At 47.5% G+C, this 20,604-nt stretch overlaps 1 protein-coding gene across 4 annotated transcripts in view; it reads left to right on the plus strand.

Annotated features, from left to right (window-relative positions):
* The window catches only part of Lpo (lactoperoxidase), a 35,273-nt gene that overhangs the window by 4,662 nt on the left and 10,007 nt on the right, over window positions 1-20,604 (plus strand). For 3 of the 4 annotated variants that reach the window (XM_070026992.1, XM_070026995.1, XM_070026993.1), the window contains exons 2-9: window positions 4,377-4,454; window positions 6,179-6,266; window positions 9,379-9,539; window positions 10,658-10,775; window positions 11,070-11,199; window positions 11,931-12,137; window positions 14,673-14,997; window positions 19,769-19,929. In XM_070026992.1, coding sequence (XP_069883093.1) covers window positions 4,377-4,454; window positions 6,179-6,266; window positions 9,379-9,539; window positions 10,658-10,775; window positions 11,070-11,199; window positions 11,931-12,137; window positions 14,673-14,997; window positions 19,769-19,929 — 1,268 coding nt within the window. Of the gene's footprint in view, window positions 1-4,376; window positions 4,455-6,178; window positions 6,267-9,378; window positions 9,540-10,657; window positions 10,776-11,069; window positions 11,200-11,930; window positions 12,138-14,672; window positions 14,998-19,768; window positions 19,930-20,604 lie in introns of those variants that run through there. The other variant, XM_070026996.1, reaches the window with a different exon arrangement.

Below are 20,604 nucleotides of genomic sequence, written 5' to 3' on the forward strand. Positions count from 1 at the left end.
CGATTACAGATCTGAGCTGCCAGTGCCTGGCCTGAATCATGTTGGGTTTTTTTGGTTTTGTTTCGTCTTACTCTCAGGTGCATTCAATAAATATAGAACACCTCACCTTCATAGAAGATTGTTTCTGCTGTGAAAGGCTTGATAAGAGCCACTAAGGATATAAAAGGGAAACAAACCCAAACCCAAATGCCATTTTCCCTACTACCTGCTCACAAAATGCTTCCAATACCAGGTTTGTGGGTTCCCCAGTCACCCAACAAGCACAGCTTCAGGTAGATGCCCCCTGTGTGCCCTCTAATTGGGTGCTGACACTTTCTGGAGATAGCTTCAGATCCCACAGGTTAAAGGTTCAGTCCCTAAGACTGAACCTTCTACATTGCGGCTGCCAATCACAAGCTCCAAGTTGCTTTATCCTGTGCTTCTGATCAACCAGCTATAAATTAGAGTACCCACACCTTCCTTCCTCAAGTCTGATTCATTTACTAGAGTTGCTCAAAGAAACATTGGTATTTATGAGTTTATTATAAAGGATACAGAATAGAGGTGCAGAGGGCAGGTATGAGGGAAGGAACAATGGAGTTCCTCTGCCTCTCTGGACACACCATCCTCCAGAAGCTTCCTGTGTTCAGCTACTTAGAAGTTCTCTAATATTATCCTTTGTGCTTTTATAGAGATTTTATTAAGTATGATTGCAGCCTAGACAACCATGAAATTCTAATGCTAGCAGACTGGGTGGGGACACTCAACAAGGCATGTGTTCAGATTCTTCCTGGCCTTTCTATGAACCATTCCTTGCTCTCTCCTGGATCTGGAGCAGGATTCCTTCTGAATGGGAACATTGTGATCTACCATCAAACAAGGTCATTTTGGGAGTTTCATTATGCCCGGCTCCAGCACAGAAAGATAGGGAATGATAAGACTTTCTATGACTTTCTTTTGGAAAGATAACTTCTGTTTTTATGGCTTAACCTAGGGAGGAACTTTTGAGCCAAGAATCATGGAATCATGGATGAAAAACCACATATATGGGCTGGGAATGGGGCTTAGTGGTAGAAGGCTTGCCTAACATGCAAAAGGCCAGAAGTGGTGCTGTAGTTCAAGTGGTACAATACTAGCCTTGAGTAAAAACAAGCTTAGGGACAGTGCCCAGGCTCTGAGTTCAAGCCCCAGGACTGGCTGTGTGTGTGTGTGTGTGTGTGTGTGTGTGTGTGTGTGTGTGTGTGTGTGAGTGTTATGTATATAATTTTATATACATATATTTTCCATATACACATATTTCTATATGCAAGTATTTTTTGTCTTTCCTATTGACTCATGCCACCATTCCTAACAGCTCTCACCATTCATGGAAAAGAATTCCGCTATTCCTTCCCTTCTCAGTCTTTCTCCCGGTCTCTTTGGTGACTGCTCAGCATGTCTAAAAGCCACATTGGTAGAAGGTGTGGTAGACAGAGAGTGGTCTTCAGACTAGACACATCACTTGTTACAGGTCCTCAGGCCCTTAACCTTCTACTCTGAATTTATCAAGATCCCCAAGTGATTCTTAGATATGCTATAATATGAAAAGTCACCTACAAGGCTACAAGTACTCCCTCTTCTACAACCTCCAAATGCTACATTTCTCTGCTCTGTCATTCATTTAGCATGTGCTCTAGCATTCTATGTCTTAGGGGAACTCCACATTTTGCTAAAAACCAAAGGGCTCAGGAATGCTTTGGCATCAACCATGAGAGTAAGAATATGGTAGACATCCAAATACCACAGAAGCTTGTGGCTGACCTCTCTCTTCCCCCCCCCCTCTCTCTCTCTCTCTCTCTCTCTCGCCCTATTTTCCCTATTGCCAGAGGCAATATGTTTCCAGGATCTTCTGCACACCCATTTTTCAGTGCCTTGACCCTGTATTTGCTTGCCTCTGCTTTCTATTCCACACCTTTCCTTCACACCAATCAAGAATCTTACCATGAAATGGAAACTAATTTAGCTTTGGATTTGAATTCCTTCTCCTCCCTTCCAAGTGAGGAGAGAATATCTGAAGGGAAGGAGTGGAAAAATAAGTAGCTAAGCTTTGTTTCCTGTCACCACCCTATCTTGGTGGTTCACACTTGTAATCACAGCACATGGAAGGCTGAGGCAGGAAGATCAAAAGTTCAAGGCCAGCTTGGGCTACACAGTGATACCCTAACACCCCTGGACAAGGCCCAAAGGGAGTGGAAAATATAGAATTGCTGTTCAGTGAATAGAAGGTTTCTGTTTTGCAAAGTGAAACAAGCCTAGAGATCTTTTACTCAACAATGTGAATATATTTGCTGTACTGTAGAAATTAAAGGTTAAGATGATAAATTTTACACTGTATGTCTTTTGTTTGTTTGTTTTAGCCAGTCCTGGGGCTTGAAGTCTGGGCCTGGGCACTGTCCCTAAGCTTCTTTTGCTCAAGGCTAGCACTTTTCCACTTGAGCCACAGCACCACTTCCACTTTTCTGAGTAGTTTATTGAGGATGAGTCTCATGAACTTTCCTGCCCAGGCTGGCCTCAAAACATGATCCTCAGATCTCAGCTTCCTGAGTAGCTAGGATTATAAGTGTGAGCCACCAGTGCATGACCTGTATGTTTTGTTTTGTTTTATCACATGTGAAAAGGGAAACAAATCTAATGATCTTTTTTTTTCTTTTTGCTTATGTGGTACTGAGGAATTGAACCCAGGGCCTCAGGCATGCAAGGCAAGCGCTCTACCACTGAGCCACCTTCCCAGCCCAAATCTAATGATCTTTTACTCACAAATCTCTGCCTGAAAAATCAGATTTCTGCTGATCCAGTGAAACCTTATCATGGTCCTCTGGTATTCATAAAGAAAGGGTAACAGTAACTGGATATGGGGATATGCCTAAAATTGGAGGAAAGGAGATGGAAGGAAGGAAGGAAGCAAGGAAGCAAGGAAGCAAGGAAGCAAGGAAGGAAGCAAGGAAGGAAGGAAGGAAGCAAGGAAGGAAGCAAGGAAGGAAGGAAGCAAGGAAGGAAGGGTGGGTGAGCTAATTTAAGGTTGTTCATCCTGGTGAGTGCCTGGAGTGCACTCAGGAATACTATGCTGAAGGGAAAATCATGCCTTGTCATGAAGTCTTGAGAGCCAGTCAAGAGCCTGGTCTAAGCTAGGCACTGGTGGCTCACACCTATAATCCCTAGCTACTCAGGATGCTGAGATCTGAGGGTCTCAGTTCAAAGCTAGTCTGGGCAAGAAAGTCCATGAGAATCCTAGCTCCAACTAACTACCAAAAAATTGGAAATGGAACTATGGCTCAAGTGGTAGAGCACTAGCCTTGAGCAAAAGAAGGTCAAGGACAGTGTTTAGGCCCTGAGTTCAAATCCCAGTACCAGTACATACACAAAATTAAGAAGGCTGGAAATGTGGCTTAGTGGTACAGTGCTTGCTTAGCATGCATGAAGCCCTGGGTTTAATTCCTCAGTGCCACATCAACATAAAAAGCTGGCAGTGGCACTGTGGCTCAAGTGATAGAGTGCTAACCTTGAGCAAAAGAAGTTCAGGGACAGCACCCAGACCCTGAGTTCAAACCCCAGGACTGGTGGAAAAAGAAATTAGAGTCTGGTCTAAAGAAGCAATTATTCCAACTGTATATATGAGCACCTTTCTAGACAAGAGCCATAATCTCTTCAAAAACTATTTGGCATCTACCTCACCAAGCCCAAGGAGGCCCCTTGCCAAAAGATAAAGCTGCTCAAATTGGTTCCGAGTTAAAGTTCATGATGAAGAGGTAGATTAACCTAGGAGCCAGAACCTCTTTGGGTGTCCTGAGACACCACTATGGTATTAGAGGAGTTTTTGAACTTGTCACAGCTTTCTTGTATGTGTTGATAGGGAAACCCCCTGTGGGGTTTTACAGGAAAAATGGGGCATCTGCCTCAGGCACAGTCCATCCCTGGTGCGGACAGAGGAGACGGACAGGAAAGACAATTTCCTAGGAAGAAAGAAGGAGGGGAACACCAATGGGTGGGTAACAGCACTTTTCAACCCTATGACAAAACCAACACATGATTTCAGGATCACAGGGTGTCAGGGCAGACTGGAAGATCCTGCCTCACTTGACCCTACCCCCTCGCTAAGTAACCTGTCCAAGAGTGCAGAGCTGGGTGCTAAGTAACCTATCCAAGAGTGCAGAGCTGGGTAGAGTGACAACTCAGGGCCTCAGACCCTGAAGCTAGTGTTCCTTCCCTTCCACTTTGCCTCTTTCCATCTCTCCCTGGGCATGTAGTAGGCTTCCCTGTTCCTGTGGTAGGGCATTTGGTGGTCCCTACTTTCTGGGAGTCAGTCCATCCCACAGGCACTCAATTGAGGCTCACGACATAATTCTGGGTCTCTCTCACAGGGATGAGGATCCTTCTCCATCTCCCAGCCCTCCTGGCTTTTCTGGTCTCGCTCCAGGCTAAAACGCCTGCTAAAAATGGTAAGTGTCACACTGAATTGGTTTCCCATAGCTTTCATCACAAAGCACCTTGAACTGGGTGCATGAAGACAATGGAAATTTATTCTCCCACAGTCCAGGAGACTTGAAGTCCAAAATCAAGGTGATAGCAAGACCCTAAAGGCTGAAGAGGGGAGCCTACCTTGCCTAGTCCAACTTCTGGTGGCTCCAAAGCATTCATGGAGTTCTTGGTTCATAGCTACAGCATGCTAATTTCTGTTCCAGTCCTCACATGCCTCCTGTGTGTCCTCTCCCTCTCGTTAAAATCCACTGGGTATCACAGCTCATACCAGTAATTCTAGCAACTCAGGAGGCTGAGATCTGAGGATCATAGTTCAAAACCAGCCTAGATAGGAAAGGAAAGGCTGTGAGACTCATCTCCAATTAACTACCAAAAAGCTGTAAGTGAAACTGTGGCTCAAGTGGTAAAGCAATAGCCGTGAGCACAAAAGCCGTGAGTTCAAGCCCCAGGAGCATGGGGCACACGCGCATGCACGCACACACACACACACACACACACACACACACACAAGTCAAGCGCTGATGGCTCATGCCTGTAGTCCTAGCCAGGAGGCTGAGATCATCTGAGAATTGAGGTTCAAAGCCAGCCCAGGCAGAATAGTCCATGGGGCTCTTATGGCCAATAAACCACCTAAAAAACAGTGGCTCAAAGTGATAGAGTGCTAGCCTTCAGCCAAAAAACTCAGCCCTGAGTTCAACACATAAAAACAAAAACCCACTAATCATTGGACTAAGGGTCCTCATCTGGTAGGATCTCCTCTGAATCAATAATATCTGCAAAGACTATTTATAAATAAGATTATATTCTGAGGATCCAAAAGCACATGAATTTTCACTAGACATTTTTCTTTATGAGTGAAAACAAGGAAAACCGCCACTGGCTTTATACCTTCGCTTCCCTAGTTTATGTCCTGGCAATCAGTAAATTGATGGACTTGCTTAACTTTCCACAGAATTTGTCCCATCAGGAACCAAAGAAATTCCAGAGTCTGGATGATAAACCAACCTGATTGGTTCAGTAGTCCTATCCCTGGGTGTTCCAATACATTCCTGAAAGAGGTCTTCTTGATCTTTTGTTGAAGATAAAAAAAATAGTCTTCCCATTCTTTTTCCCTTAAGGGAAAATTTTGTAATCTTAATTTCCTACCTGCTCAGATTTCTTCTGTTTGTTGTGGGACTTGAAGTCTGGGCCTGGGCACTGTCCCTCAGCTCTTCAGCTCAAGGCTAGCATGCTCCCACTTGAGCCACAGCACCACATCTGGTTTTCTGGTGGTTAATTGGAGGTAAGAGTCTCATGGACTTTCCTGCTGGGGCTGGCTTTGAACCATGATCTTCAGATCTCAGCCTCTTGAGTAGCTAGGATTACAAGCATGAGCCACCGGTGCCCTGCAAGCCTGCTCAGATTTGAAAGCTGTGGGATAATGGCTGAGAAAGAGGGAGACAGAAGCTAGGCACCGGTGGCTGGTGCCTGTAATCCTAGCTACTCAGAAGGCTGAGATCAGAGGACCACAGAGGTATGGGAGCAGAGGTATGGCTCAAGAGGTAGAGCACTAGACTTGAGCAAAAGAAGCTCAGGGCCTGAGTTCAAGCCCCAGGACTGACACAGATAAAAAAATGGAGACAGAAAGGATACCTCCAAGGAGTAGTGTCTGATTTTCTGCTTCCTGCTTCTCCCCATCCCCAAGCACAGATCACTAGAATTTCAACCATCTCGGCTACTGTGAGTCAGGTCAAGGTCCAAGTCAACAAGGCCTACCTGGAATCCCGGACCAGGTAAGAAAGATACATATACATATATGTATACACTTCCTGTCACACATTTCCTGTTAACTAGCCCATCTAGGCCAGCCCTGCCAAACCAGAGAGCCCAAGCAATTATAAAACCTGCCCTTCTACCTGGTTCATACCTCTAAGGATGTGACAAGTAGCATCAATAGCTGCCAACTCCCCAAATCCTCAGCCTCCAAGATGCCCTGAAGGGACATCGAATCCCAAAAGGCCTTTGTTGCTTGTGACCCAGTGTTTCCTTGGATCCTGAGTGTCCCCCCCACCCCAGAAGGGTACAAATTCTTTATTCACCCAACTCATATTTTCACTTACTCCACTCTGGCTCTCTAGAAGCAGAATCCTAGGTTTGCTCAGGGCAGGTGATTTATCAGGGTTGTGCTGTCAAGGGACAATGCTGTGGAATGCAGGAAAAAAAAACAGAAATAAAAGGAAGGAATTAAGTGAGGATATGGTTTATGGTCCAGCCCTAGCTTTACCCTCTGGGAGACCTCGGTTACTCTTGAACACCTCTAGTCAGGCAGCTCCATTGGATGGCCCAGAAGCCAATGGCCAACAGTTACAACTGTGAGCCTTTAGCAGCTGCCGCCATCACAGCTAGGGGAGGACACAAACCCTCAAAAGGAATCCAAGGGAAGCCAGGTGCCAGTGGCTCACGCCTGTAATCCTAGCTACTCAGGAGGCTGAGATCTGAGGATCACGGTTTAAAGCCAGCCCCAGCAGGAAAGTCTGTGAGATTCTTATCTCCAATTAATCACCAGAAAACTGGAAGTGGTGCTGTGGCTCAAGTGGTAGAGCGCTCGCCTTGAGCTGAAGTGCCCAGGACTGATCAGGAAAAAAAAAAAAATTCAAGGGAGGCCCACCAGCAAAGTCAGCTACCCCCCACCCAGGGACTAGGACTGGTGAGCAAAGCAATCCAGACTGGATTGTTGCCACCAGGAAGTGCATGTGCTATACCAAAAGGCCTAATGAGAAACAAGAGGAACCCTAGCAGTGAGCTTATTCATTGCTCTTGTTCTGTCCCTGACACTAGAGTTGTAGCATCTTTCCTCCTTGCCTCTGAATGAATCCTCAGACACTTAGCTGATTCTTTTGGCAACTGTTTATTTATTTAGTGCTGGTACTGAGCCTTAACCTCCAGGCCTGGGTGCTGTTCCAGAACTCTTTTGCTCAAGGCTAGTGCTCTATTACTGGAGCAACCGCTCCACTTCCAGCATTTTATTTATGCGTTTGTTTTTTGTATGTGGTTAATTGGACATAACAGTCTCACATACTTTATCTTGCCCATGCTGGCTTTGAACCATGATCCTCAGATCTCAGCCTCCTGAGTATCTGGGATTACAGGCACGAGCCACTGGCACCAGACTCTTTTGGTAACTTTTAAATGATAAAATGTGCTCTGGTCATTTCTAGTCCCCAAGACTAGAATTCCATTTCAGGAACTAAAAGGTCAGCATAAGAAGACACAGACAGCCCCAGACTGCTTTTTTTCCCTTGACTCAGAGTGACCTTGGAGGTCTGTGGTGAGAGTGGGGAGTCCAGGGGGCTTCTCCCTCACTCCTGAACTGTCCCCCTCCCTCACTTCCCCATGGGGGCTGAGGGATGGACTATGACATGACCAACATTTCTGGACAAGTCGATGTCTCAAGGGAGAGCCCGAAATTCCTTCTCAACTTGGATACTTTTCTGGTCTTCTCACCATTCTGCTGCCAGCTCCAAGATCTGGAAAATTCTTACCCAGTGCTGACAACTCCAACACCTGAAGCACCCAGCTTTTTTTTTTTTTTTCTACCCCTTTGGCCCCTCTCTGGGCGAATTGGGCCATGCTGTCTCTTTTGCAACAGAAGCAAAATGGCAATATGGCTTTTCTCTTGAGCTCTTTTTAGGGAAGTTGGGGCAGCCCTGGAGATAAAAGTTAACGAGCAGGGTCCTTCCTGTTGTCTCCTTACTTTCCCAAGTGGGGTCTCAAGCTGAGACCCAGCACCCCCCGGCTCTTCAGACAGAACTAGGGGCCTGTCACCCAGAGACAGACCTGTCTACAGTTAATGAATATACTCAAAAAGAGGTCTTTCTGCCAGCCACCGGGCACCAGTGGCTCATGCCTGTGATCCTAGCTACTCAGGAATCTGAGATCTGAAGATCAGGGTTTGACACCAACCCAGGGAAGGAAGGTTGGTGAGATTCTTATCTCCAATGAACCACCAGAAAACCAGAAGTAGAGCTCGCAGAGCACTAGCTTTGAGTACAAAAGCTCAGGAACAGTACCCAGGCCCTGAGTTCAAGCCCTAGGATGAGCATACAAACAAGTAAGCAAAAAAACAAATAATAAGTCCAATAAATGAGAGCTTTCTTTTGTGAGACTCTGGGCCCTTTATAACATCTCAGCGTCTTGGAGAAATAGGGATCACCCCAGTGAAACTGAGGCACAGTGAAGGACTTCAAGGAGGAACGTCTCTGAGACCATCTTGCCCTCCACCATCTGTGTTGTCACAAGCTCCGTAGGGGAAGGCTTTATGGTTTCTCATTTTACCATGGAAATTAAGAAATAATAAGGCCAGAGTTTCCTGCACATGGTATTCAGCAAAAGATTGGATGCTTTGGGCGGCAAACTCCACAGGAGCTCTAGGGCCAGACACAATTTGGGCTGTTTTTATGGGCAGAACTAGAGGTCCATAAGTATCTTCTTTCTAGAATTCTCAGTCCATAAGCTTGGTGACAAGCCAGTTATATACCAAAGGCTCCTCACATGTGAATCAATCTGTTGTTAGGGCCTTGTGGTTTTTGAGCTCCAGTTCTGACGCACTCAGCTTAGGTATAGCCCTCTGGTTGGAATTCAGGAACCACTTGATCCAGCTTCCCTTGGGATCAGGTCTTCCCCTTAGGACCAAAACTATTGAAGCTTAACAAGCCACTGTGGCTCCCTCTTTTCAGAAGAGATTTTTCCAGCAGTGTTAGAAAAGAAATGAACACAAAGTTTGTCTCCCCTGAGCCACACACCCCAGGGCTCTTCACTGGACATCGATCACTTCACATCCCTGCAGAGGACCACTAACTCCCTTCTATCAGGCCAGCTCATGATCTTCAATGCTCTCCACTGTAGGCTGAAGACCGCCATGAGCTCCCGGGCTCCCACCACCCGACAGCTCTCAGAGTATCTCAAGCACGCCAAAGGCCGGACACGCACAGCCATACGTAATGGGCAGATGTGGGAGGAATCCTTCAAGAAGCTGCAGCAGAAGATTTTCTCGGCCAATGTCACAGGTACATTCAACTCACAGGAAGGGTTCATCTCCCTGCAGAAAAGATCGGAGGCCAGCCAGGTACTGGTGGTTCATGCCTGTAGTCTTAGCTATGCAAGAGGATAAGGTCTGAGGATTGAGGTTCAAAGCCAAATAAGGCAGAAAAGTCCAGAAGACACATATCTCCAGTTAACCAGCAAAAAGTTGGAAGTGGCTCCGGTGGTTTAGTGCCAGACTTGAGCAAAAAAAAAGCCAAGTGAAATTGGGCATTGATGGCTTATACCCATAATCCTAGCTACTCAGGAGGCTGAGATCCGAGAATTGTAGTTTGAAGCCAACCCAGGTAGGAAAGTCTGTGAAACTCTTATCTCCACTAAACTACAAAAAAAAAAAAAAAAAAAAAAAAAGCTGGAAGTGAAGTGGCTCAAGTGGTATAGCTTTAGCCTTGAGCAAAAGAAGTTCAAGGACAGTGCCCAGGTCCTGAGTTCAAGCCCCAGGATTGGCACCAAAACAAAAACCAAAAAGGCAAGTGAGAGCATGAGACCCTACATTAATAGCCAGTACTGACACAAAATATGAGGGGGGGGGGAGAAGAGGAGGAGGAGGAAAAGGGAAGGGCAGGGAAAAGAAAGGGAAAGGAGGGGAGGGGAGGGGAGGTCAGAGGCCACCAAAAGCTGTGATCACTGTCCCGGGCTGTCAGCGCAGAAAGGCCCTCCTATCTCTCCCATCCTAGGCTCATAGGGCAAACCAGCAGAACCAGGAGCGCCTTAGGGGACAGTTAGGCCAGTGCCCTTTTAGCAAATGAAGGAACTCAGCCCTAAGGAAGGTCACAGTGGGGACAAGGGTGTTCTTTGCATAAATAACTTGGGTAAGGTACTGGAGGAAGTACCAAAGTCAGTAAACATGGGCTGGCTGTCCCACACCACAGAGTCATCCCTTCTCTGAGTGACTGCAACAGGGAAGCCACCCGTGTCAGGTGGATTTACTGGGATTATTTCACCAGCGATTGGGATTCCTGTTTTGTTCTGGCTTAAGACCCATCTGACCTCATCTTAAGTTTTTTCTGCCTCCTGCCAGGGCCTTAGAAAGGGCTGAGAACTCTGAGCCTCTTTGGGGTTGGGGGCGTCTCTTCTGTTTCAGAGCCCAGCCTGGACCTGACATCGCTGTCCTGGGAGGTGGGCTGTGATGCCCCGGCTCCAGTAGTGACCTGTGACACCAGCAGCCCTTACCGCACCATTACTGGAGAATGTAATAACAGGTGATTTGGGCAGGGTGGGGTGACACCTACCCAGCCCCACCCAGCCATTCCAGGAAGACCTGCCACCCACCGCTTCACCCTCCAGGACCCTTTCAAAGGAAACCCTTGTATCCAATGGAGGGGGCGGGGGGGCCCTTCACCAGGGCCTGGGTGGGGAGGGGGAACAAGGGGCTCAGATCTCCATATTTGAGAGGCCGCTGCCGCCGGTCTCCTTACTCTGGGTCAGGGCCCTGGGCCCCCCCCGAACCCCGGAGACCAGCGGCGGGGGCTGAGGGGGGTCTCCCCGGCTTTCAGGAGGGACCCCACGCGGGGAGCCGCCAACCGGGCGCTGGCTCGCTGGCTGCCGGCCGAGTACGAGGACGGGCTCTCCCTCCCCTTCGGGTGGACGCCGGGCAAGACGCGGAACGGCTTCCCGCTCCCGCTGGTGAGGGCGGACGGGGTGAAGGAGGGGAGGTGCAGGGGAGGAGATCCGCGAACCCCCAATACCCGCTCCCCACAAGGGCTAGGGGGAGGCGGGGACTCAGCCCTGCGGGAGAAAGGCGATTCGGACTTGTGTTGTTCCTCGAAAACGCCACGAGAGGGCAGCAGAGCCCGGGGCCGAGCCACGCGGTGCTCGCTGGCTGGCGCGTTCTCTGTCTCTGTCTCTCTCCCCCTCTCCTTCTTCCTCTCCTCCCCCTTCTTCTCTCCCCCTTCCCTCCCTCCCCTCTACAGGCCAGATACCCTGGGGTCTCCCAAGCAGATGGCCTCCCCGCCCCATCCTGCTCCCCTTCACTCTGGGTCAGCCCCTGGGGTGCTTCAGCTGTCGTTGGCCTCATCTGAGTTGGCAGTCCCTCCCCAAAGCCCCCTCCCCTGTCCACAGACACCTGGCATCGCCATGGCCAGGCCTCTCAGGAGCAATCTGGCTTTGTCTTCTCACCCTGCTTGGTAGTGGACAGGGCACTGACATTGCGCATGAAATCATACAGACCCGGGTTCAAACCCATCTGTCTCCTTACCTGCTACAAGAGTTAATGCCTTCTACCTCACAGACTCCTTGTTCGGGGACTAAATGCCTTGTAGCTGTTACAGCTGATGTACTAGTAAAGCGTAGTTGAATCTGACCCTCAAAGTACATTTTCTTCCCCATCTGCCCTCCTCTTCTCTCTCCACCTGCAGGCCCGAGATGTATCCAACGAGATCGCTGCCTATCTGAATGAGAAGGATGTTCTGGACCCAAACTGGTCCCTGCTCTTCATGCAGTGGGGCCAAATTGTGGATCATGACTTGGATTTTGCCCCTGACACTGAGATGAGCAGTAGCAACTACTCTAAGGCACAGTGTGATGAGTACTGTATCCAGGGAGACAACTGTTTCCCCATCATGGTAGGCCCCTGTAGCAGCCCCTAACTACCCCAGGGGAGCAATTGTGGGTCTCCTGAGAGATGTGGGTGCTGACTTAATAGCTTCCCAAATCTCATATGGGCATTCATCCATTCCCTCACCTACCAATCAGTGATTACACATTATATCCAATTGCCAGGCAATGCATAATACATTGGGTTTTCAAAGATGAGGAAGACATTGTTCCTGCTGTCAAAGACAGTGTGGTAAGTGAACAAGTGAGCAGTGGCTCACGCTTGTAATCCTAGCTATTCAGGAGGCTGAGATCTGAGGATCTTGATTCGAATCCAGACCCGGCAAGAAAGTCCAGGAGACTCTTATTTTCAATTAACCACCTCAAAAAAAAAAAAAAGTCAGAAGACCAGAAATGGAGCTATAACTCAAGTGGTACAGTGCCAGCCTTGAGAAAACAAACAAGAGACAGCACCTAGGCTCTTGAGTTCAAGCCTCTCTACTGGCACAAGGAATAATAATAATAATTCAGAAGCTTTGAGGAGGGGAATTTACATCTTCCACCAGAATCATCTATCATGTAGAAGTTTATCAGCAGTGCAAAAATCTCAAGCCTTCCCCAACACACTGGGAAATAGATTCTACATTTTACCAGGAGATTCATTCTACATTTAAAATTTGCGGAACTTTGGCCCTAAAGTCATCTTGAATGATGACTTCATTTTCCAGGAGATGAAAGTTGATGGATGGGTGAATCAGTAAACATCAGGGATTTGGGGGAAGAGCCAGCAGGGAGAAGAATTTGCAGTGACAGACACCCTTTTTCTTTTCATGGGTTAAGACTGTCATTTATTTATGCAAATAAGAAGTCAGGCCTAGCCAGGCTCTGGTGGCTCACACCTGTAATCCTAGCTACTCAGGAGGCTGAGGTCTGAAGATCGTGGTTCTAAGCCAGCCCGGGGAAGGAAAGTCCATGAGACTCTTATCTCCAATAAACCACTCAGAAAACTAGAAGTGGCACTGTGACCTAAGAGGTAGAGTGCTAGCCTTGAGCTGAAGAGCTGAGGGACATCGCCCAGGCCCAGAGTTCAAGACCCACGACCAACAACAACAAAAAAAGAAGTCAAGCCTAGAACTGGATGAGGGAGGCTCAGGCCTGTAATCCACAGTTACTCAAGAGGCTGAGATCTGAGGATCACAGTTCAAAGCCAGCCTGGGAAGGATAGTCTGTGAAACTCATCTCCAATAAACCACCAGAAAATTGGAAGTGGTGCTGTGGCTCAAGTGAGAGAGCACTTGCCTTGAGCTGAAGAGCTGAGGGACAGCACTCAGCCACAGAGTTCAAGCTCCACACCTGACCAAAGACAAAGATGAAGAAGAAGACAAAGATGAAGAAGAAGAGAGGAGGAGGAGGAGGAGGACAAGGAAGAAGAAGAAGAAGGGGGAGGAGGAGGAGGAGGAGGAGGAGGAGGAGGAGGAGGAGGAGGAGGAGGAGGAGGAGGAGGAAGTCAAGCCTATATGCTGAGGATAAAGAGCATGAGCTAGGGAATTTTCAGTCTGGATCTGTATCTCACATCTTTCCCTTCTAGTTTGTTAGTGCCTGGGAAACTGACACCCTATCTGAGTCTGTTTTACCATATGTAAAATGGAATCAAATTGTCAACCTGATAGGTCTCAGAAGGATAGAAGTACGATGAAGTATTCATATTGCCTGCATGTAGTAGGTCCAAATTAAATAAGGTGTCAATTTTTTAAATTTATTTTTTTCATTTTATCAGTACTGGGATTTGAACTCACTTAAGGCTTTCATTTAAGGCTGATGCTCAACCATTTGAGCCACAGCTCCACTTCTGGCCTTTTTTTTTTTTTTTTTGTAGCTAGTAGGAGTCTCTTATTAGAACTTTCCTGTCTGGGCTAGCTGAGACCCTTAGATCTCAGCCTCCTGAGTAGCTAGGATTATAGGTGTGAGCCACCAGCACCTGGCTTAGAGTGCCCTGCCCCCTTTTTTTTAGTAGCAATTGTTAACTTTTTCTCATCTTATGTGCTACTTTCCTGTCCAGGAATGCCAGAGCACACTCCCCAACCAAAATTCAGAGAGCCTCACTGTGAAAGATTTTGGAAGTTTTTAACTATTACTTTATTGAATATATATATATACATATATATATATATGTGTGTGTGTGTGTGTGTGTGTGTGTGTGTATATATATATATATATATATGTATATATATATATATATGGATTGAACTCAGCACCTGGCACTGTCCTTGAGCCTCTTTGTGTTCAAGGCTAGTGCTCTACCACTTGAGCCACAGCTCCACTTCTAGCTTTTCCTGAGTAGTTTATTGGAGATAAGAGTCTCACGGACTTTCCTGCCTGGGCTTGTCTTTGAAGGGTGATCCTCAGGACTCAGCCTCCTGAGTAGCTAGGATTACAGGGGTGAGCCACCAGTGCCCAGCCATCTTCAATATCTTTGCATCCACTCTGTCTCTTGGGAAAGGTTATCTGAGCCCAGACATCTGCCCCTGCAATCACCAACCACCCCCCTCCTAATCTCTCTGCAGTTCCCCTCCAGTGACCCCAAGGTGAAGACTCAAGGGAAGTGCATGCCTTTCTTCCGAGCTGGATTTGTCTGTCCCACTCCACCCTATCGGTCCCTGGCTCGAGAACAAATCAACGCTGTAACCTCCTTCTTGGATGCCAGCTTTGTTTATGGTCCCGAACCAAGCCTGGCCAACCGCCTGCGCAACCATAGCAGTCCTCTGGGCCTCATGGCTGTCAATCAAGAGTTCTCAGATGGGGAGCTGCCCTACCTGCCTTTTGTCACCCAGAGGCCCAGTCCCTGCGAGATCATCAACACCATGGCCCAGGTGCCGTGCTTTCTGGCAGGTGAGCCTAGGCTGGGAAGAGGCAAGGGGATCATCAGGGAGGCTTCTCCACTGAGCCACCACTGTCTGTGGTGCATTGGAAAAAAAATAAAAGAAAGGCCCAATAAGCCTAGCACCAGTGGCTGATGCCTGTAATCCTAGCTATTCAGGAGGCTGAGATCTGAGGATTGTGATTCAGAGCCAGCCTGGGCAGGAAAATCTGTGAGACTGTTATCTCCCATTCACCTCCAAAAAGATGGAAGAACAGCTGTGGCTCAAGAGGTAGAGACCAGGGCCTGAGTTCAAGCCACAGAACCATCACAAAGGAAAAAAGGCCCAATAACAAGAGAAGATATATTTACAGTACTATGAGATGAGGAAGGACTGGGAATGTGGCTTAGTGGTAGAGTGCTTACCTAGCGTGCATGAAGCCCTGGGTCAATTCCTCAGTACCACATAAACAGGAAAAGCCAGAAGTGGTACTATGACTCAAGTGATAAAGTGCTAGCCTTAAGCAAAAGAAGCTCAGGGACAGTGCCCAGGCCCTGAGTTCAAGCCCCAGGACTGGCAAAAAAAATAATCATAATAATAATGAGGAAGTCCAGAAACACACCAAGAAAAGTCACATGATCCTATTACTCCCCAATAATCACCATTAATATTTTAATGGCAATCTTTCCCATACTTTTCCTAGCACAGGTATATTCCCTATTATTATTTTTTTTTGGGGGGGGGGTCTAGTCATGGGGCCTGAACTCTGGGCCTGGGCGCTGTCCCTCAGCTCTTCAGCTCAATGCTAGTGCTCTACCACTTGAGCCACAGCGCCACTTCTGGCTTTTTTCTTTTTTCTTTTTCTTTTTTTTCAGGTAAGGGGTAGGTTTATTCATCGTTCCGGCTGGCACCAGGCCATCTTGGTCCTCCACGTGGTGGGGAAAGGTCTGGGAAAAAGAGCTGGGAAAGAGAGAGAGCTGGGAAAAGAGAGGAGAGTTGGGAAAGAGAAGAGAAGGAAAGAGCTGAGAAAGAGCTAGAAAAGAGCAGAGAGAGAGCAGAGAGAGAGAGCTTCTGGGCCTGGGCTGGGCCTTATGTAGGGTATGGGCGGAGAAAGGTGTGGCCACATCAAATTCAGATGTGATCTCAGTGGATGAAGATGTGACCTCTTCCAGGTGTCCCAGTTGCCTAGGTAACACAGGTACTGGGTGGAGACTTTGCTGCAGAGGGTGCAGTCTGCTAGCCATCCAGGAGTGGACCTTACATTCCAGCCTTTTAATAATCATGGAATGGGGTGCGGATTCTCGCTGGCTACTTCCTGCTGACAAAGGGCGTCGACAATAGGGGTAAAAAGCTAGAATTTGGTCCCCTCCCAGAGAAGGCAGTGAGCAGCAGCTGTCCCTTGGTGGTGTGAGTCCTTAGATGAAGTCTGGAGAACTCTCATTAGCATTGAGGGGCTGGAAAAAAAAATACTAGAGAGCAAATAAATGGCAAGAGGAAGGACTTGGGGCTGAAAATGCTGGTAGAAATGTCCCTAGCTACTTCTGACATCTGGCAACTAGGTAGAGAAGTCAGGTGACAAAGGCAAGAATATAAATTCCTGTTCAGTTAATAGGTAGATAAGTATAGACATTGGATGGGCAGGCTTCTTACTTCTACTGACCTCCTGGCTCTGGTTAATTTTGAAAGGGCAGGCATAAAGTAGCTGATGTGACATCATCTCCTCTTACTCCTCTCCATGTTCCCTTGTTCCCCAGACTGACTCAGTCTTGGTGCTCGTTGCTGGGATGGCTTGTCCCAGTTGGTATTCAAGGAGGTTTGAACTCAAGGCCTGGGCACTGTCCCTGAGCAATTCTGCTCAAGGCTAGTGCTCTACCACATTGAGTTACAATAGCACTTCCAGTGTTTGGCTGGTTAGAGATAAGAGTCTTGAGCCATGCTTCCAGCCTGGCTCTTTGCAGGTTAGTTGGGAGATGGAGTCTTAGGGATTTTTCGGCCCAGGCTGGCTTTGAACTGAAATGTTTGCCACAAAAGCCCTTTATTATTTCCAATTAAAGCAACAAGGAGATCAAATAGAATAAGCAGAGCTTACCTGGTCCTTATCAAGAATTGACTGACAAATATTCTGAAATGACAAAACTCATTAGATGTGATGAGAATTTTAGCACAGATATGCCCAATATTTTAGAGTCATATAGTCAGTACCAGAATACACAACACAAAACAAAAAAGGCAAAACTCAAAACCTAAAATTTTGACAACAATGTTTAGACATCTTTGCTAACAAAGCACATCACATGGTTGGGCCTCAGTTACCAGGGCCTGTGAAAAGAGCAACTTGTTAGCAAGGCACCTTGGAATAGATGGATGGAGTAGTAAGCTTAGTGGAAGGTTAAGGGCCAGATGGGGCCAAACCCTTAACCCACCATGTGGCCAAGATGGCGAACTCAAGATGGCAAATTTCTGAAAAAATGCAAAGAAACCCTGAACAAATAGATCAAGCCTACATTGGCTAGCCTTTGAGAGGGAACCTAGAGGGGGGTCCCTGGGACCCAGCCTGCGTGGCACTCTTCAGGGCACAAGCCAAAATGTAGAAAAGAGAAAGGAAGAGATAGGACAAGTTGGACATGAATGGCAGAGAGAGAGCAAAGAGAGCCTGAAAGTAAACAGACTTCTGACCATTTACCATTGCAGTGACAAAAACTGTGTACATCTGAGAATGGCATAAAATTAGGAGCTCTGTCTTTCCAGGGAGCACAGGAGGCATTTCAAAGGGGTTTCACGGCTCAGGTGTGATTCGCAGCACCCCATTAAATGAGTAGGAGAGTCAGTCTGGTGAGTGAAGGAGAGCTGACCAGGCAGAAATGGCGTCCCGACTTCCCCCAGAGCCATCTAGAAAGAAATGGCCAACCCCCCAAAGTCAAGTGTCCTCGGCTTCAGAGGTGACCGGCCTTTCAGCTAAAGACCGTAGGAGCTCTCTGGCGTGGTACCACATCTGGACAGAGACTGAGCAACAGAAAGCCGTAGAGAGTAGTTTCACTCACCAAAGTAGAGAAGTGGTGTGGACGTGGATGTGAAGGCCAGCAATGGTATCGATGCGCTGTGTCCACAGCAGACAGACCAGTTCGCAAAAAGGCCGTCAGAACTGTGGGTATTCCTCAGAGCAAAAAGGGAAAAACAAACAAAAAAAGAAAAAAGAGGAAAAAAAACAGAGAGGAATCCCACCTATCCTGACTTTAAGCCCTTTATCCAAGTCACGGCACCATTTATGTTAGGTTTTTAAAAAGAGGTAGCCGAGTAAGAACAGCACCACGCACGTGGTATTCAGGTAAGGGGTAGGTTTATTTATCGTTCTGGCTGGCACCAGGCCATCTTGGTCCTCCACGTGGTGGGGAAAGGCCTGGGAAAGAGAGCTGGGAAAGAGAGAGAGCTGGGAAAAGAGAGGAGAGTTGGGAAAGAGAAGAGAAGGAAAGAGCTAGAAAAGATCAGAGAGACTGGCTTTTTTCTTTTTGCTTATGTGGTGCTGAGGAATCGAACCCAGGGCCTCATGCATTCAAGGCAAGTACTCTACCACTGAGCCACCTTCCCAGCCCTATTCCCTATTATTTTGCATAGTGAACTACACACTATAAATAATGCTTTATAACCTGGTGTCTTCACTCCACATACTACATGCTAAGAGGGTACTCTAATAGAGGCAAGGTATTGTGTCACATATATTACCATCATTTCTTTTCAACCCTTTTTAGAGTTATTCAGCTATCTTCTAGAGTTGATGTGTTTTTCTGTTTTCTTGTTGCTTGGATAATCAACATCCTTGTGATGAATCTTTATTTTCATTTTTTTTATTGTTGTTATTGCAGTACCAGGGATGTTGTCATTTATTAAGGTAATTTACTAGAAGAGGTTCTAGATTAAGAGTTTGTTATATACATGTGTGAACATGTTTGTGTGTGTGTGTGTGTGTGTGTGTGTCTGTGTGTGTGTGTGTGTGTGTGTTAAGGCTTCTAAGTAACCTGGGCAAAGCCACCATTCTAAGAAACCTATGCACAACCAAAGCCTCCTGATTCTATTTATTCCAGGGGCACATGTCCTCTGGCTCTCTCTGTCTTTGGCTTCTGAAAGCCTTTTCTCCTCAAACAAACAAAAAAGACTTTCCAAGGACAAACTTCTGGTCACAAGGCAAGAGACCAGCCCTGAGCCTAGCTCCCTTGTGAGATCTCTTGAATTTTGTGTCCCCACACATACCCTATGCCAATCTAGACCTCAAATTAAGCCCCTTCCAGGTTTTCATAAAAGCAGCTAGGAGCACCAAGCATTTGTGAATTGTATAAGCTTTCTTGAAGCTTAGAGGATGCCTGGAGACGTGAACTCCCAGCACCCCCACCCGGACATCTCCTCCATTCCTGTTCCTCGCTCCTTCCCCAGTAGGCCTCACCTCCAGATCCTTCTCCCGCCACTTCTGCCCAGAAGAATTCACTACCATCCAGGCTCTCCCCTCAAAGCTGCAATCCTGAAGCCTTCTTCTTGTTTGGTTTGGGTTTTCTTTCATTGGTTTGTACCAGTGCTGGGGCTTGAACTCAAGGCCTGCCCTTTACCAAATCCTTGTAGGCCCTAGAGCCCCACATTGCCAAATGAGGAGAGTAAATGTTAAGATCACATAGCTAAAAGCATGAATATAGAACAGAGAAGCAAAACTGTGGCTCCCACCCTCCATCTGTGGGGGTACCTCTGTCTCTCGGTGGGGTCCCCGGGTACTGAGGCTGCTCAGGGAGAACCCACTTTCCTGCCTTGTGGGCTTTCAGGAGATTCTCGTGCCTCGGAGCAGATCCTACTGGCTACTGCCCACACACTCTTTCTCCGTGAGCACAACCGGCTGGCCAGAGAACTGAAGAGACTCAACCCTCACTGGGAGGGAGACAAGCTCTACCAAGAAGCTCGGAAAATCCTGGGAGCCTTTGTGCAGGTAGGGAGGTGCAGGGTGCCTTCCCCTCACCCCCAGCCAGGCCACCTGGCTCACAGCCCTACTCACCTCCGGCTGCCTCCCCCATACCTTCCTCTCCTGTGCTGTCTCCCCCAGTGTCTCATTCTTACAAACCCTCCCTCCTTTGGTTTCCTCAACTTCTCTGTCAAAACACAAATCCCTTAACGGGAGCCAGTGGCTCACACCTGCAATTCTAGCTACTCAGGAGGCTGTGATCTGAAGATCATGGTTCAAAGCCACCCTGGGTAGGAAAGTCTATGAGACTCTTATTTCCAGAAAACTGGAAGTGGCGCTGTGGCTTAAGTGGTAGAGTGGTCGCTTTGAACTGAAGAGCTGAGGGGCAGCACCTAGGCTCTGAGTTCAAGCCCCATGACTGACAAACAAAAGGCGGGGGATAGTGGGAGAAAAACAAGGGGGGGGGTAACAATAATTGACAAGAAATGTATTCATTCCGTTACTCATGTAACTGTAACCCCTCTATACAGTATCTTTACAACAAGATAATTTAAAAAAAAAAAAGAAAGAAAGAAAGAAAGGGCTGGGAAGGTGGCTCAGTGGTAGAGAGCTTGCCTTGAATGCATGAGGCCCTGGGTTCGATTCCTCAGCACCACATACACAAAAAGAAAAAAGCCAGAAGTGGGGCTGTGGCTCAAGTGG

The sequence above is a fragment of the Dipodomys merriami genome, unplaced genomic scaffold (assembly GCF_024711535.1).
Source record: "Dipodomys merriami isolate MVZ:Mamm:240054 unplaced genomic scaffold, mDipMer1.0.p SCAF_19, whole genome shotgun sequence".
Taxonomy (NCBI): domain Eukaryota; kingdom Metazoa; phylum Chordata; class Mammalia; order Rodentia; family Heteromyidae; genus Dipodomys; species Dipodomys merriami.